The sequence below is a fragment of the Meleagris gallopavo genome, chromosome 1, assembly GCF_905368555.1.
Source record: "Meleagris gallopavo chromosome 1, MGAL_WU_HG_1.1, whole genome shotgun sequence".
NCBI classification, from domain to species: domain Eukaryota; kingdom Metazoa; phylum Chordata; class Aves; order Galliformes; family Phasianidae; genus Meleagris; species Meleagris gallopavo.
Genome location: NC_139404.1, coordinates 101,379,098 through 101,393,957, shown reverse-complemented (window position 1 = coordinate 101,393,957; position 14,860 = coordinate 101,379,098). Strand labels below are relative to the sequence as shown.

The 14,860-nt window shown below is 37.8% G+C and overlaps 1 protein-coding gene across 1 annotated transcript in view; it reads left to right on the top strand.

Annotated features, from left to right (window-relative positions):
• ADAMTS5 (ADAM metallopeptidase with thrombospondin type 1 motif 5) overlaps positions 1 to 14,860 on the top strand; it is a 46,780-nt gene that overhangs the window by 7,186 nt on the left and 24,734 nt on the right. Inside the window, exon 2 of the mRNA XM_010722791.4 lies at positions 5,295 to 5,427. Within this exon, the coding sequence (XP_010721093.3) occupies positions 5,295 to 5,427 (133 nt within the window). The remainder of the gene's footprint in view (positions 1 to 5,294; positions 5,428 to 14,860) is intronic.

The following is a 14,860-nucleotide window of genomic DNA, read 5'->3' as shown; positions in this document are numbered from 1 at the left end:
TTTTCCTTCACAGCGATGGCTAGGCTTTGTCCTGATGCCCTTACCTGGACATCCACACCAGCAAGACTTAGCAGTTTTTCAGGAGCAGGACTTTTCACAGGCTTTCTCCAGAGCAGCATTGCACCATTTTTGGCACATACAGTCTCTCTTTCTAATTGTCATAATATCAGCTGAAGGGTAAAATAGACCATTCCCTCATTATTTTTTTCACCAGTTAGCCCTTGTTTCCAGTACACACTTTGAGGTACATCAATTCCAATCTTGTACTCCTTTTGCCTTCTGGATGTCACACACTCCTTGGGTGATATTGGTAATCCTTTCTGTTTCAATGAGCTTTAATCTTTCTATCTCCTTTATATTAATGTTTGTCTCCAAGTGTTCTGTGTTGCTGTGATGTTAATAAACTTCCACCCACTTTCCAGGGTTGAGAGCAGAAGGATGGATTTGTGGGTCCTGAGTAAGTTGCAACCCCACCCTCCTTTTACAGACCTGCAGTGAGAACGTTTGTGCAGGAAGTTGGAAAGCTGTGTTTAATTCCTTCCTCTGCTTGAGGGATTTTAGGCCTACATCACCCATCTCCCAGGAGAGGTCCTTAACCAGTAGGTTGTAAGCTGTTCCAGGTGTTAAGGAAACTTTCCACCTCTCTGACCAAAGCTATGTCACTATTTAGCAAGTAATTCAAGATACATGTGGTGAGAAGGAGAGAAATCATGACCTGAAGCTGCTGACCGGAGTGCGCTGCTTAGAGCAAGAAAGCCTGTTCTCCCAAAGCATACAGAAAAGTGTTTCCGTAATTTACTGAAAGGCTGTTAAATGTGAAATAACAGAAGCAGACTGAGGAACAGCAACCAAAAATAAGTCCCTTCATCAGGTGCTGTAAGCACTAACTGCAGTCTGGGCTATGGAAACCTTTGGCACATGGGCTGCAACGGGAGGGAGCCCCAGCTCCCTGCACAAACAGCCACGTGCATGCCTTCATTGTAGGCTATAGTCTGCCACTTAGGGCACTTTCTTAAAAAACATATTTCTAAGTATCCTCATCCTTCAAAGGAATTTGAAGTTGAAACTTTCGGGCAAAGGCTTTGCTGGACCATTGTAATGAAACCAGAAAAGCAAGCAAACAAACATAGTGATGTAAAAGCTGTGATTTCAAAACATGGTGATGTGCAACTAAGTCCAGTCCTGCTGGTGTCTCTTAGATCTGATCTGAGAATATGTGTAGACTTGAGTTCCCACAGGGACAAAGATTGAGAAACACTAAATGTCTGTACTTCAGTGTAAGCTAAATGCTAAGCTGCTCAGGGCTGTAAAGCTGTTTTACTTTGGAGTCTGTAAAGTCACAAACTACAAGCCCTTTGCAGGATAGATAACACAAAGACCAGGGGACACAGGTTGGTTTTGTTCTTCTACATTTACATTCTACCAAACAGTCTACACTGTTTCTTAAATACTGTTTTGGATCCAGTCCATAGTCTCTGGTCTGCTATCAGGTTTCACTTAACAGTTTATTCTCATTTTTAACCTTACCGCATAAATCAAAGATTTTCAGGTAAAATAAATTAACTACTTCAAGCAGGAAGCCACTAGAGTTATCTTCATTCACTACAATGCTATGTATATCTGGCCAACAGCCAGCTGCTCTTGATATACTTACGAATGCCAGGAAAACTTGGCCTTTAATAAGCTGTCTAATTAACTACTGGTCTTATGATGTACAGCTCATTTTTCCTGTTGTTCCTTTGCCAAAGCTTAAGGCTTAACATCTATTGTCTCCTATGTAGCAAACGCATTTTCTGTTCCTTCTTCCATTTTGAAACTTCTATAATCTAGATGAAAGGCCAGATGCTGCATTCTTTCTTCAGAAATATCAAGAAACACATATTCTTAGAAGTTTCTTCTGCTTGGAGGCAATTAAATGAGTGTACAGATCTGAAAAAGAGACTGACTTTTAAAATGAAAGCTACACCACAGCAAAATAGTTGTTAGAAATTGATCTTAAGTATCATGAGACTTCAGGAGTTTGAAAAATTGAGGGGAATCCAAGCAGATTTTTTTTAAATTGCATCAAGGCCTTTTTTTTAAAAAAAAAAAAAAAAAAATATACTACGTTCTAGGGAAATAAGAACTTTTAATGTACTCCCAAAAATTTTACTTTGGAAAAGTCTGTGACTGCTTTCCAAAACTGCTTGGGAAAATAAAAATGTAGATATCAATGCTGTTAACAAATCATCCAGTAAGGCCAGTATGGCTAGAGAAACTCTAAGTCGAAGGAAAATTTGCCATAAAGATGTAAAAGATTGAAAGTATTAACAGGTGTGGTCTTTGTCACATCACTGAAAGTTGTGCTGTGGGATAAGGAAGTTAACTAGGAAGTGATGAGTTAAGGAGGAAAACATCTGATAGCAAAATTTTCAGAATATTTATCTCAGAGATGCCACTTCAGTTGTGTCTGTAATATATAGCATGAGATGCTGTGAGAAGAAATATTGTAAATCATATGTGGGCAAGAGAAATTAAGATAAGAATTGAGGACATAATGGAGCCACACCCTGAGTAATCTGCCTGGTTGTGGACATACTAGCTTACAAAAGTCATCCTCATGCAATTACTGAGGACTGAGCACAGCAGTGAAAACCAGAAGGCTCTGTGTGTATTCTCTGTTCAGAGCTTGGTCAGTGCACAGACTGCTTTAGTAGCAGATGGACAACCTGTAGACATCCCTCCAATGACTGTTAATATCCCTCTGTGACTCTATGAATAACAACTTCATGCAAATAAGCTAATACCAGAAAATATTTCCTGTCCCAAGACCATTTACAGCCCTGCTCCACTACTGCCCAACTGAAATTCAGTAGCTGGCAGCATGACTCCCCATGTCATCTTGCCCAGTCTGCTGGGGAGCCCTCCAGATGTGGTGACTTAGCCAGCTGCTGGAAATGCAGTTGTGCTGTATCAATCCTCTGCTTTCTCTCCACAGTGCAATTGCTCTCCTCTCTTTTATCTTACGGGAATCTCTGGTCCCACACTACCACCTTACCTCTACCTGGGGGCAAGTGTTTACCAACTGCCTGTGGGGTGTTGACGGAGCTAGCTAGTAAGCAGGATATTCTAGGGTGACCTTTAAGTAATAAAGTCCATCAAGAGGTTTATCTGACCCAAAGCTGTTATTTCTAAAGAAAGCATAGAGCCTGTTTTGTTATGTCTAGACAGCTGTTATGCAAATAACCTTGAAGGCTACTAGTAAGATGTTGAGATGTTTGAATATATGTCATACTCTGGGAAATTGTGGTAATGGAGGAACAACAACCTGATGAAATGACTGGAATTCACAGGAAAACTGGGGCGTGTAATGTGGTGTAATGTCAGTAACACATAACGTATGAAAGGTAACCAAACATTGCTATTTCCTTTCGTGCCTGTGTATGTGCATAGCTATTTTCCGATGTTTAATGAAGGTGGCATAATGCACAGCTTAGGAGATTTTTAGGATGGTATTACTAACCAACCAAAAGTCAGAACGGATACTTATCGTTAACATCCTGGTTATAATTTTTCAAAATCCAGAGATCCCATCAGAAGTAGCTCTAAGGAAGCTTATGAGTCTGCCTGTTTGGAAAGACTGTGTTATTTTAATTACACTTGTGTTGTCAAATCTGAATAATCATTTTGAGATATGATTGTGTCTGCTGTTACAGCTCCATGGCCATATCACTGACTTAGCTTCTTCTTGTATGCAAACGAAAATAAATCATGCAGTTTATGCGTGAGGCATATGGATGCTGGTATAATTGTATCATACTGGGAGGAATACTTATGTAAGCATCTAACTGATAAAAGCACCACAGGCATAAGAGAGGACCAAATGGCACAGAATCTGCATGTACAGACGAGGTCTCAATTAGTGTATTTTATACCATTCTTGGCACTACCAACATGAAGGTAGTTCAGACCTTCTTCACTAAGCAACTTTCTGTTTCATTTATGTGCTTTTCTGTATTTGTGTAAGAATTTCAGTTCAACTGCTTGTGTGGATCCAGTTAAAATGGATCTAGTATAACTTCCTATATAACTTACAGTCATTTATTTAGATCAATTATATCACTTTTAAAAGGTATTTATACTGGTACAATGCCATGCATTTTCTGAGTTTTGTTACCTGATCTGTGCTGCTGTAGGTAAACCACTTTAAACTACCCTGTGTAAAATGTACTGTTAGATTGAAAGGGCAGTACTCAGAAGAGGTGCATAAATGGATAAATAGAAATTAACACAAGAAAAGTAATAGGAATTTAAATACTGCATCTTCCTTTCTGATTAGACCCTAGATCATAAGCACTACAGAATGGATTCATTATGAAACATTTAAGTTATTTATAAAGGAGATCTGGAGGGAAGAAGGGATGCTTAAAAATGAAGGAAAAAAAAATAGAACTCTGATCATTTTGATAGTAGCAATTGATAATACTGCCTTGAAAATGATGTTTTCACTCAATCACAATTAATAATCTTAAGAGTGTTCCAAATGGCATGGTCCCAAATTTTTCATTCTCAACTAAAAAAACCATGTCTGACCAAAGCTTCATTTTTTAGTAGTAGTAGTGGTGCTGGTACTAGTAGCATCCTGGAATAGAAAAAAAAACCTAGTGCTAGCATGTGACCTAGTTATTGCACTATTTGAACTAGGAATCAAGGGGATTTTACACTCTGTTCTGTCCTTGACTCCTTAAGCAACCTCTGAGAATTGCTAAAATACTTGGTATATTGGGTAATACACATTATTAGTCATCGTACTACTGGGTGGGTGCGACATGAGGTTTAATATATAACAATCTCATTTATTTAGGTACAAGTAGATTTGCCTTTTGAATAGAAAGGCAATCTGTAATTCAAGAAATGATTAGGAATGTGGTGCTTTATCAGTGTGTTTGTTTTCACCTTTAGTAAATAAATATATTTGGATATAAATATATTTTACTTCTTCAGAAATGTTTCTATGGCATGTGTTTTGTATACTAGTTCAGTGCAACTTTGAGTGTCTGCATGTACTGCAGAAATACAAATTTAAATAACAACAGTTAGTTGGAGATTAATTAAATTCAGTGAAAATTCTCCCAGTGACTTTAGCAGAGATTGGATAATCATGCTTTCAAACTGCATTGAGATCTTTAGATGTAAGCTTATATGACTGTTTTTATCCAGGTTCTGCTGTTTGCAAAGGACTGGTGGCTTTAGCCTGTTGTTACTTATGGGTGTAAAAATTTATTTTAATGATTTTTTTTTTCCTTCCTGGACAGGATTTATGTGGGCATCATTCATGTGATACTCTGGGAATGGCAGACGTTGGGACCATATGCTCTCCTGAGCGCAGCTGTGCAGTGATTGAAGATGACGGCCTCCATGCAGCTTTTACAGTGGCTCACGAAATTGGTATGCAGTGCCTTTTCTGTTCGCTTGCCAAATCAAACACTTGTAACAGCTGCATTAGTAACCAAAATACTTCGCAATTAATTCCAGATTTCCCTTGGTCCAGATATTCACTTGGGGATTAAGGCTGTATACATATGCACTTCAGGGTTAACTAATAAGGGATCAGAAGGCAAGTGAAGGCGCACAGTAGGTGTTTCCTTTCTGACAGTTTTTAAGCAGCAGTCGAAGTGAAAATTCAAAGGCTGCTGCTACTGTCCAAAAATGTCAATACATGTCCCTCCTGAGAAGGTGGTTGGTTTATCTATTATATTTTGCACGCATTTCGTGTATACGCGATGGAAAACAACTCACCTTTTTGAACTACTTGCATGTTGTATTGTTATGAAACTTTACATGGAACAATGTACTGCTTGCAGAGAAGGTTTTTGTGGAAAAGAACATAATCTTTTTCTAGGAGTATTGAAATGCTACTTTTATGGTAAAATGTAGTACTAATGCGAATCCCAAGTGAAATAGTATGTAAGTGTTAATAATTTGTTCAAAAAACTGTTCGACTTGGTTTAGTCTCTGCTTTAGTAGACAGCAGTTTCACATAGGAGTGTCACTCACACACTTGAGAAAGATCTAAGATAGAATTTGTGACAGAAGAAAGTTTGTATTCTGGGACATTACATCTGGCATGATATATTCCTTGAGGGAGACTGCTGCCATCTTGACTATTTTTAACCTTCTAATATTTCATGACCTGTGTTCACTAGAAATACATTCAGTATGAAGGCTATTCACTTTCGTGAGTGAACAGCAATTTAAAAGGGGAGAACATTCTTTTTTTTTTTTCTCTTTTTTTTAACATTCTTGGAAGGAAATAACAAGGAAAAGAGAACTTTCAGAGGGAGCCAATTTCTGAATTGCCTTGTACCTTTTGCCAAACCAAAGTAAAGTTTGCTTTGGGAGTATCATTGCAGTAGTTCAATTTTCAAGTAACTAGCAGGTAGAGCCTAAGAGTTCTGTGCCTGATATATACCTGGCTCAGCAACCGCAGGTCACCAAGTATGAAAAATCAGCTGGCACGTTAACGTCCAGATCATTCAACCATTAGTGAGCCTAAGCCTGGAGCTTTTACAGTGCCACAAAGAAACGAAGTCAGCCGTGGATGGATGGAGTTCATGTGTTGAATGAAAGCATAAGATATTATGATAGAATGAATCCCCAAACCAGAAATTTTATTTTAATAAACAAAATGGTTTGTTAATAAGAGAAGAAGCAATCTGAAATTACTAGAAACAAACAGCAGCATATCAAATACAGCTTAAAAACAGATGTGTGCAGTAGTATCATACCTGGATTCTATAAAGCTAATAACCCATCACAAATGGGACAAAAAGACTGGCAAAGTTAATACACCACTCAAAGACCAGTCTCCTGGAGTACTCTTCTATCATCTGACATCCCAAAGTGATATCTACTGCTGATGGTTTCTGGGCATAGGTGAGTTTGGAATCTGAGTGAAGGACTTCCTTGGGATGGCAGTGTTGGTATATACCTGTTGTGCAAGGCAGTGGGCAAAGTGTCTTGACTGCCATTCTATCAACAATAGATACATGTGCAAATATGTTAAAAATGAAAGAACATAGATCGGTTACGATAGAGCTGAGGAATACGTATTGTTACCTTGAATTCCACTCAAAGGAAATGTAAACACAGGTGAATTATTTTTAGTGATCTAGAAGCACTTTGTTGAAAAACAGCCATTTTCATACCTAAAAGTTTACAGAAATCCATAAAAGCTATAATTTTCAATGTAAAAAAGCGCAGTTTGAAGCAGTTGGTTAAATAAGTACCCTAATGGACCAAATAACTCCAGTTTGAGGTTGTTTCAAATAACATCCCTTTTTTCCTTCTTACCATAAGATTTTAAGAAAGGAAGGGTGTCAAATCACAGAATGACCTTTGTGTGTGTGGCCTAAACTGGGAGATGTTGAGAAGAAAACACAGCTAAAATTGAGTGCATACTTAGGTTAAATTAAAGGTCAGAAAAGGATGAAAAATAAAAGTGTGGCATGGATACCTTTTAGTTAAGCACTTCAGGGAAAACTTTGTTTTATTTTATTTGGAGACCAAATTTCTTCCCTCAATCCAGCAATCTTAAAGTTTCCCCTGTCCTGTGGGCAGGGTGTAGCACTCAGTGGAGTTCATTTTGCAGGTTAGGAGATGCCCTAAAAGATAGAAAGGATTCTTACAGCTCAAAGCCTAAGCTGCTCCTTTCTGTCAATAGGAAGAATGAGGTGAGTCATTAGGCATACTGTAGTTACCGTCTGCAGAATATAAATAACTCTACCTAATGTCTGCATCTGTAGTAGATGCAGCACCATAAGTATAGACTTGATCTGAAGAAAAACTGTGTCCCTACTTTGACTTCAAGGTGATCTGAATGCTCCTGTTTCCTCTCTGAGTGTTCCAAGAGCTTTTTTGAGGATCATGTTCTTTCTCTGGAAGGTAACCAAAGTAAATAGAGCTACAGCTCAGCCAAGCAGGACGATGCACAACCCAAGGGTTCAGAGTGGATACATTCACAGGAAGCCAAAAAGCTGCAGAACAGAGGCTGCTGCTTCAATTGGTTTCTACCACATTCATGCATTAGATGTTTATTTTATTCCTTTTAAATAAAGTAGATGGATTTTGACCAGTAGTTTTTGAGGGGGAGAATATGAATGAGCAGCAACAACAGGCAAGATCTCTAAAGAAATGTAAACAAAAGCGGAGAAAGAAATAGATACAGCCAAATTCATAACACACTAGTTGGATGACAGTCTGTGGAGACTTGTATATGAAGAGCAATGGGACAGAACTGGAATCTTGTCTTAGTTTTGTGTAGTAAAATCTGGAACCGTTTGTCTGGTGTCAAGTGCAGAAAACATTACAGCAAAAAACTACTGGTAAGGATATCTTTTAGGTACAAATGTAATTTTTAGATCGTATCCTAGTCAAGGCATTCAACCGCCAATGGTAAATCCAAGTACAGTTATTTTTTTCACTGGGGATATGTTATTGTCAATTTAGACAGTGGTAGCTTTGCTGCCAAAAAGTAGTATTCTGTACCGTTGCCTCACATCATGAGTTCAGCTCCATGTTGTGGCACAGAGGTGTCTTTTGTGTCTTTAGGCAACTGCTTCAGGGTATGCCTCCATAGCACTGCAGATGTATCAGAACTAGCTTAGGCAAAGCATACAGATATTCTCCAAGTATTTCTTATCATCAGCCTATGGACTGTAACAAAATGATGCTTTGTTATTTCATGGATCTCCCTGCATCACAGTGACATCTGGAGAAAAGCATTAAATAACCCACCATTGCCCATAATCTCAACATTTACTTAACAGTTTTCATAGGTCAGGGCTGGTATATTGCTACTCCTGGTCTGATGGGAGATGTCCCTGCCTTTGGCAATGGGGTTGGAAGTAGGTGATGTTAAAGGTCCCTTCCAATCCAAACCATTCTATGATTCTATTCTATTCCCTTATTAAAATAACTATCAGGAAACAAAAGTGACTAGATGTATTTCTCACTCTAATACTGTATCCTGTTTGAGTGGAGATTTTGTTGCTTTTACAATGCTAAATTGTAAGCCAGTCTGTGGTTTCCCTGAAGATATCAGATACATGATCGAAAGACAGTCAATCAATTTCAAGTCACGTTTAACATCTCTCATGGTGATCCCATATATGCAATATGTTACAATGTTTTTTTAGTAGCCCAGTTTTGTATTTTGTCATGCAGTACCCTTCAAAAGGACTTCATTCCCTCCCATACTGGAGTCCTGAAGGTTTCAGTGCACACAAACCACCAGCCTGAAAGGTTTATCATCTGTAAAAGGAAATAAGTGTTCAGGAGAAAAGAAGTGGAGCTACTGATCATTTTATCAGTAGGCAATACAGAGATTTGGTGACTTTCCCAGAATCAAAAGGAAGTCTTACGGAAAGACAGGGATTAAACTTGCCTCTTGAGTTTCAGTCTAGTTCCTTAAATACAAAAGCATCCTTCCTGCAGTCTATAAGCAGGCAAGACTCCAATTTAGCTCAGTGAAAATTAAATGAGTTTAATAACTTAAATTATATGTATCTTTATTCTTTCCATCAATCTTGAGGATTTTTTTAAGAGCAGATATAGAGAAAGCTCTGACTCTTTTGCTCAGTGGTAATGTTCATTTGACCTTTTTACAAAGTTCCTATTTCTCTGTTGTGTAATCACGCTGGCATGCTATTACTCCTTGTATCCTCCTGAGTAATATGGTTTACTGATGTTCTTTCCAAGTATTTTATTTTTAGATTATAGCTTAAAATTGCTACATGGAACTAATTAAACCTTTGGTCATTAATTTTCTTTATCTTTTACATGTGACTTTAGAGCCAGAAAGACTGAAGGGGAGTCATAAAAGCAGTCTTCAAATATATTCAATAATTGTTGTGAAAATGTACATAATAAATCATTCTCCATGTCTACCTGGGACAACACAAGAGGTAATAGCCTTTGCACTGCAGCAAGGGAGCTTTCCTTTAAGCATTAGCCAAAGTCATTTAACCATAAAGACAGTTCAGCAAAGGAATGAATTGCCTGGGGAGGCTGTGAAGTTTCCATCACTGGAGGCTCTCAGGAGTCAGCTGGCCAAACAGCCATGGTTTTTGGGATGTTGATCCTATCTTATGGCAGAGAGATGGACAAGATGACTTTTCAAGCTCTCTTCTCAGCCTCATTTCTTATGGCTGAAGTTATTCCAACTACTTCTCCATCTGTATTACACAGCTGAACACCTAAAATCAAGGAACAGTACAGAAACTAAAACTGGACAATAATATGTTTAAAGGAAAATCTTTTTAAATTTGCCATCATCCTGTGGCATCTACCATCACTAGAGAATGAAAATAACATGAATGCTGTCAACAAAGTGCAGTGCTTTCCTGAAGAGCATTATTTTATGCAAAGAGACCATTTCAAAGGTGAGATATCACTCCTGGAGTCCTTATTAAAACAGTTCACTGAAATACATTAAAATACAATTGGACTGAATTCTGTATGAGTTCAAAGTATTTTTTCAGAACCTTAGCTTGCATTAGAGTTGTAGGCCTCTGTAGAAGGAGAGCCATGCCTAATATATGTAGCCTGTGTAACCCTTCATGACTCTGACCCATCTCCAGGAAAAACTGAAACCAAGAGCTGTGTGTATGATACTTAAGTAGTAGTTGTGCCTTTGATGTATGTAGGAAAACCAAAAAAAAAAAAAAAAAAAAAACCTCTAATTCCGTGTTTTACCATGTGTTCACTTTGTATGCTCTCAAAGTAATTAAATACACAGTCATCTTTTCTTTGCCATTGCTGAATATGTAGCTCTTTGATTTCGAGGCTGTCAAGATAAAGCAGATAACAGCAAGCTTCAGATTTGTTAAATACAAATCTTTTGTAGACTTTCATTTCAAGGGGGATAGATTGCCAAGGGCATAGCATATCATAGGAACATGAAAAAATGGTGAATGATATTTGACTTTCATATTATGCTTCTTTCATGACAGACAAAGTTTTGGGCAAATATCCAGGTAATCATAATTAGGCAGAGTTGCATTCTTAAAACAACAAAAAAAAGGGAGTTAGATTCATCCAAATCTGTTCTGATGACATACATCAGGAATATTATTTGATTCCTTCTCTTTGAACCTTTTTCAAGTTTTTATTTAAACATCTGCTAGCAAGAGCACTTGTACTAAGCCCTTATGAACTTGATTTAAGCCCTTCCCTTTAGTTAAGAGAAAAGATGAACAATCTGAGGAGTAGGGCAGAAGCTTTACATGATGTTTCAAAATGCAAACATCAGCTGTACAAAAGTTTACTGCTTAAAATTTTGACTAAAAAACACTTGGCTTACCTAACAATAGTGTGACTAGCTTATAATGTTATATACAATACATAATTTTTCTACCTGCAGCACACATGGTGCTTAAAACTAACATTTTTTAGTGAGGCTGAGCCATTTTGCAATGGCCTTTGTGTGGAAAAATGGAGACACAGAAGGGGGAAAGGTTATGTGAATCCTTGTTTTCTAAATATGCTTGAGCTTTTCTTTATCTACCCTGTACTTCTGAATCTGACTAGATTAGGGATCTTTGTCTTTTTAGCAAATGTGAAGCAGTCCTGAAAGAGAAGAGAGGGGGTTGAGAACAGAATTCTCAATCAGGGACTTCAGGAAGCAACTTAAACACAGCAGCAGGAGTTGCGTTGATCTTTGTATGTGTGTGACCTCATGAAGAATTGAATTAAACAACGCTATGTTTTGAAAAGTTGTTGTGGAACATGAAACATCATAACATGAAGAGAAGTAGGTAGAATGGTATATCATGACCTCTGCATCCATGAGGGAATTGAGAACGAAGCTGGGTTTTGCCTAATGTTTCAGAACACTTGTTATCAATAAAAGTTCACTTTGGCTGTGTGCAGTGCCTGACCCCCCCACCCTGCCATATTGCAGATTAAAGTAGGGATTGCTTTTGTCTTTAGCAGATAAACACTACTGATATGATCATGTAGTTTTTGTGCAGACAATACTTCAAGCAGAATTACACCAGAAATGGACAGCAGGCAATGTAATGTATTCAGTCTTGCACTGTCTACTCTCCTGGAGTTCATTCATTTAGTATGAGCTACAGCAAATTATACTCCTTGTGAGTTACCCTGAGTTGGACAAGCATGAAATTGGAATCACCATATCCTACTTCTTCATTAGAATTTTCACTTCTCCTGTACACGGCACACAAAATAGCAAATGTGTTACGGACCACATCTTTTAATGATCATTTGAGTTGATGTGGACGCAGTAGTTTGTAATTGCCTAATCTGCTTTGCCTGGACAGAATTTTGTCAGCAAATTGTCTGACTGGGCTTATGTATCTGTGATCTCCCACAGAAGTCTGTTATAACAAGCCATTTCAGTAGACATTTGTTTTGTGTAAAGTCTGCAGGACTGGTGTATGAATGTCTGATTGTGGCTTTTTTTACGTATGCTCCTGAAGAGGAACTGCACTTCAGACTATTGTTTCTTTCAGCCTGAGGAATTTTTTTAAGCCAGAAATATTAAAAACTGCTTTTGTGCTGTAGATTTAAAGGAGAAAGTGATTTTTTTTTCTTTTGTAAATAATGGATAGCAGTCAAGGAAAAGAACACTGGAAGGAAAGTTCAAATATGAAGAAAGGGGAAGAGCCAGTTTTACATTCTGTGCTTGTTTTTTGTAAGCCTGTGTAATTCAAAATGCTGCTGCTTTGTAAAAAAAAAAAAAAAAAAAAAAATTCATTAATTATTATTGCTTAGGTTCATCATTTGTTGCACAAAATTCTCATTACTTCAGAAGGATTTCCATCTGTGACTGATATCAATATGTTGTTCTTAATTACAAGCCAAGTACTTGCACAAGTTGGAAAAAAAGTATATGCACAAAGAAATGACAATCTGTTGTTAGAAAGGGAGAGGGCAAGAGAATTGCGCAGAATTCATGGCCTGGTAATTAAACCAAAGAATGTTGAGCCAAGAGGTTCCTGAATCCTGATTCCAGGAGTTGCTCTGACTCACTAGGTAACCTTGGGTAAATCACTTGACCTTCTTTTGTACCTCAGTCATCTTCACTGAAAATTAGGTGAAAGGCTTGACCTCACTGAAAAATAAATGCTTAATTGGCACAGAACTTTTCTCAGAAAACAAATTACAATGCCTGTAGGATTTTTTAGCATATTGTGTCACTTTGCATGTGTTCTGTGGTGCAAGAGCTGTACTTTGATATGCTCTTGAGTTTAAGTACTAGAGATCTCTGTATGTTCATAAACAAGGGTGTTTTTTTCCAGAAGAGTTAACCAGCATGATTTATAATTTAGCAAAAGCTGAGCTTTACTTGCTGTACATTGATGCTCCTTTTTGCTTTTTGCATTCCTATACTTGAGATATCAATGGAAAATGAGGTTATATGACTTCTGCACACTATTGGCTCAGAGAACCTTTACGGATAGTCTCACAACACATTTTAAGAAATTTCAGAAATATTCACATTGTTGTTTTGTAGAAAATAGCTGCGGTGTAATGTGCCTTACAACACATCCAGCATAGCTCTGATGTGTTCCTGATGTACCTGCAGAGTGTTTTGTATTCTGATATTTAGTGAAGATGGAAGTTTTAGATGACTTGTTAGAAATACTTTGGAGTATTCCCATTTTATTTCAGTAATACATACCCTATTCCTACAAGGTGCAGAAATTCTTTCTAATCCCATTGGAGTTATTATTTCCTACTGGTCTGCAGTAGGTACTGGCCTTCAGTAGTTAGTAGTGGGACCTTGTGCAGTGCGAAGTCCGCTGTCAGGAATGCAGAAAGTGAAGGTGAACCAGAGTCTGGGGATTGATGACTGCAGCTGACTTTCTTTATTTCTTACTTGAGCATCTAACCAGAGTGAGCTGCACCAAGATTCCCTTGAAGACTGCACTCCAGAATATATCGGGGTCCAGAGCCTTCAAGTTGCTTTCATACTGTTTTAACAGTTTACTGATGCAGCCATTCCTGCTCTCAAATCAAAAGAAGAAGGAAGGCTGTTAAGAAAGACTGACACTCCTTTTAGCTGGTTGGTCTTTTTGCCGTATGAGAAGGAAACTATTTACAAGGCTAGCTCTTCTTCTCTTGCGTGAGGGTAAACCCCTGCCTCCTCTCCATCTGTTCCTTTTACCGTTTTGTGCATTTCTACAGGATAACTTAACTAAACACCATCCTGCTGGTAAATTTATATTATGTCATTTTCACTCAGTGGGAACTGTCAACACCAGTAAGATGCTTCATTAAGTAGAAAACATCAGATGATCTACTAGCCCATTCTCAATCAGTCATCATTTTACAGAGCTGCCAGGAGCCCTTTTTCTTCCTTTTTATCAGTAACCTGGTATGAAGATCCTAGTAGTACAGAATTGGGAGATATTAAATTTGGCATCCTTCTTAAAAGCTTTCATTTTAAGATTTGTGTTCCTTATGTCTCTTAGCCTTTGCCCAAAGCTTTTGCTGGAATTTTGCTTACATGTAGGATTACTTGAAGGATCACCCATAACCTTCTCACTTTGGTTCTTATAATGGGAAGTACCCTACCAATAATCATGCTAATGTCCTGGGCAATACTTCATAATACCAGCATGTTCATGCATGTGGGTGGGGACTTTTCAAATAGAAAGGGAAGTACTTGTTGTCTTGCTCTTGGATATAAAAGGATGAAAGGCACAGGTATAGAAACACTTTGTTTCTCCCACTTCTGTGCTAAAAAGAGCATACTTCAGAGATTACAAATTATTGTGGCATTTTGAATTTTTATTATTTCTAATGAAAAAGCAAAACAGTTTTAAGAGTCATCTGAAGCTTGCCATACATC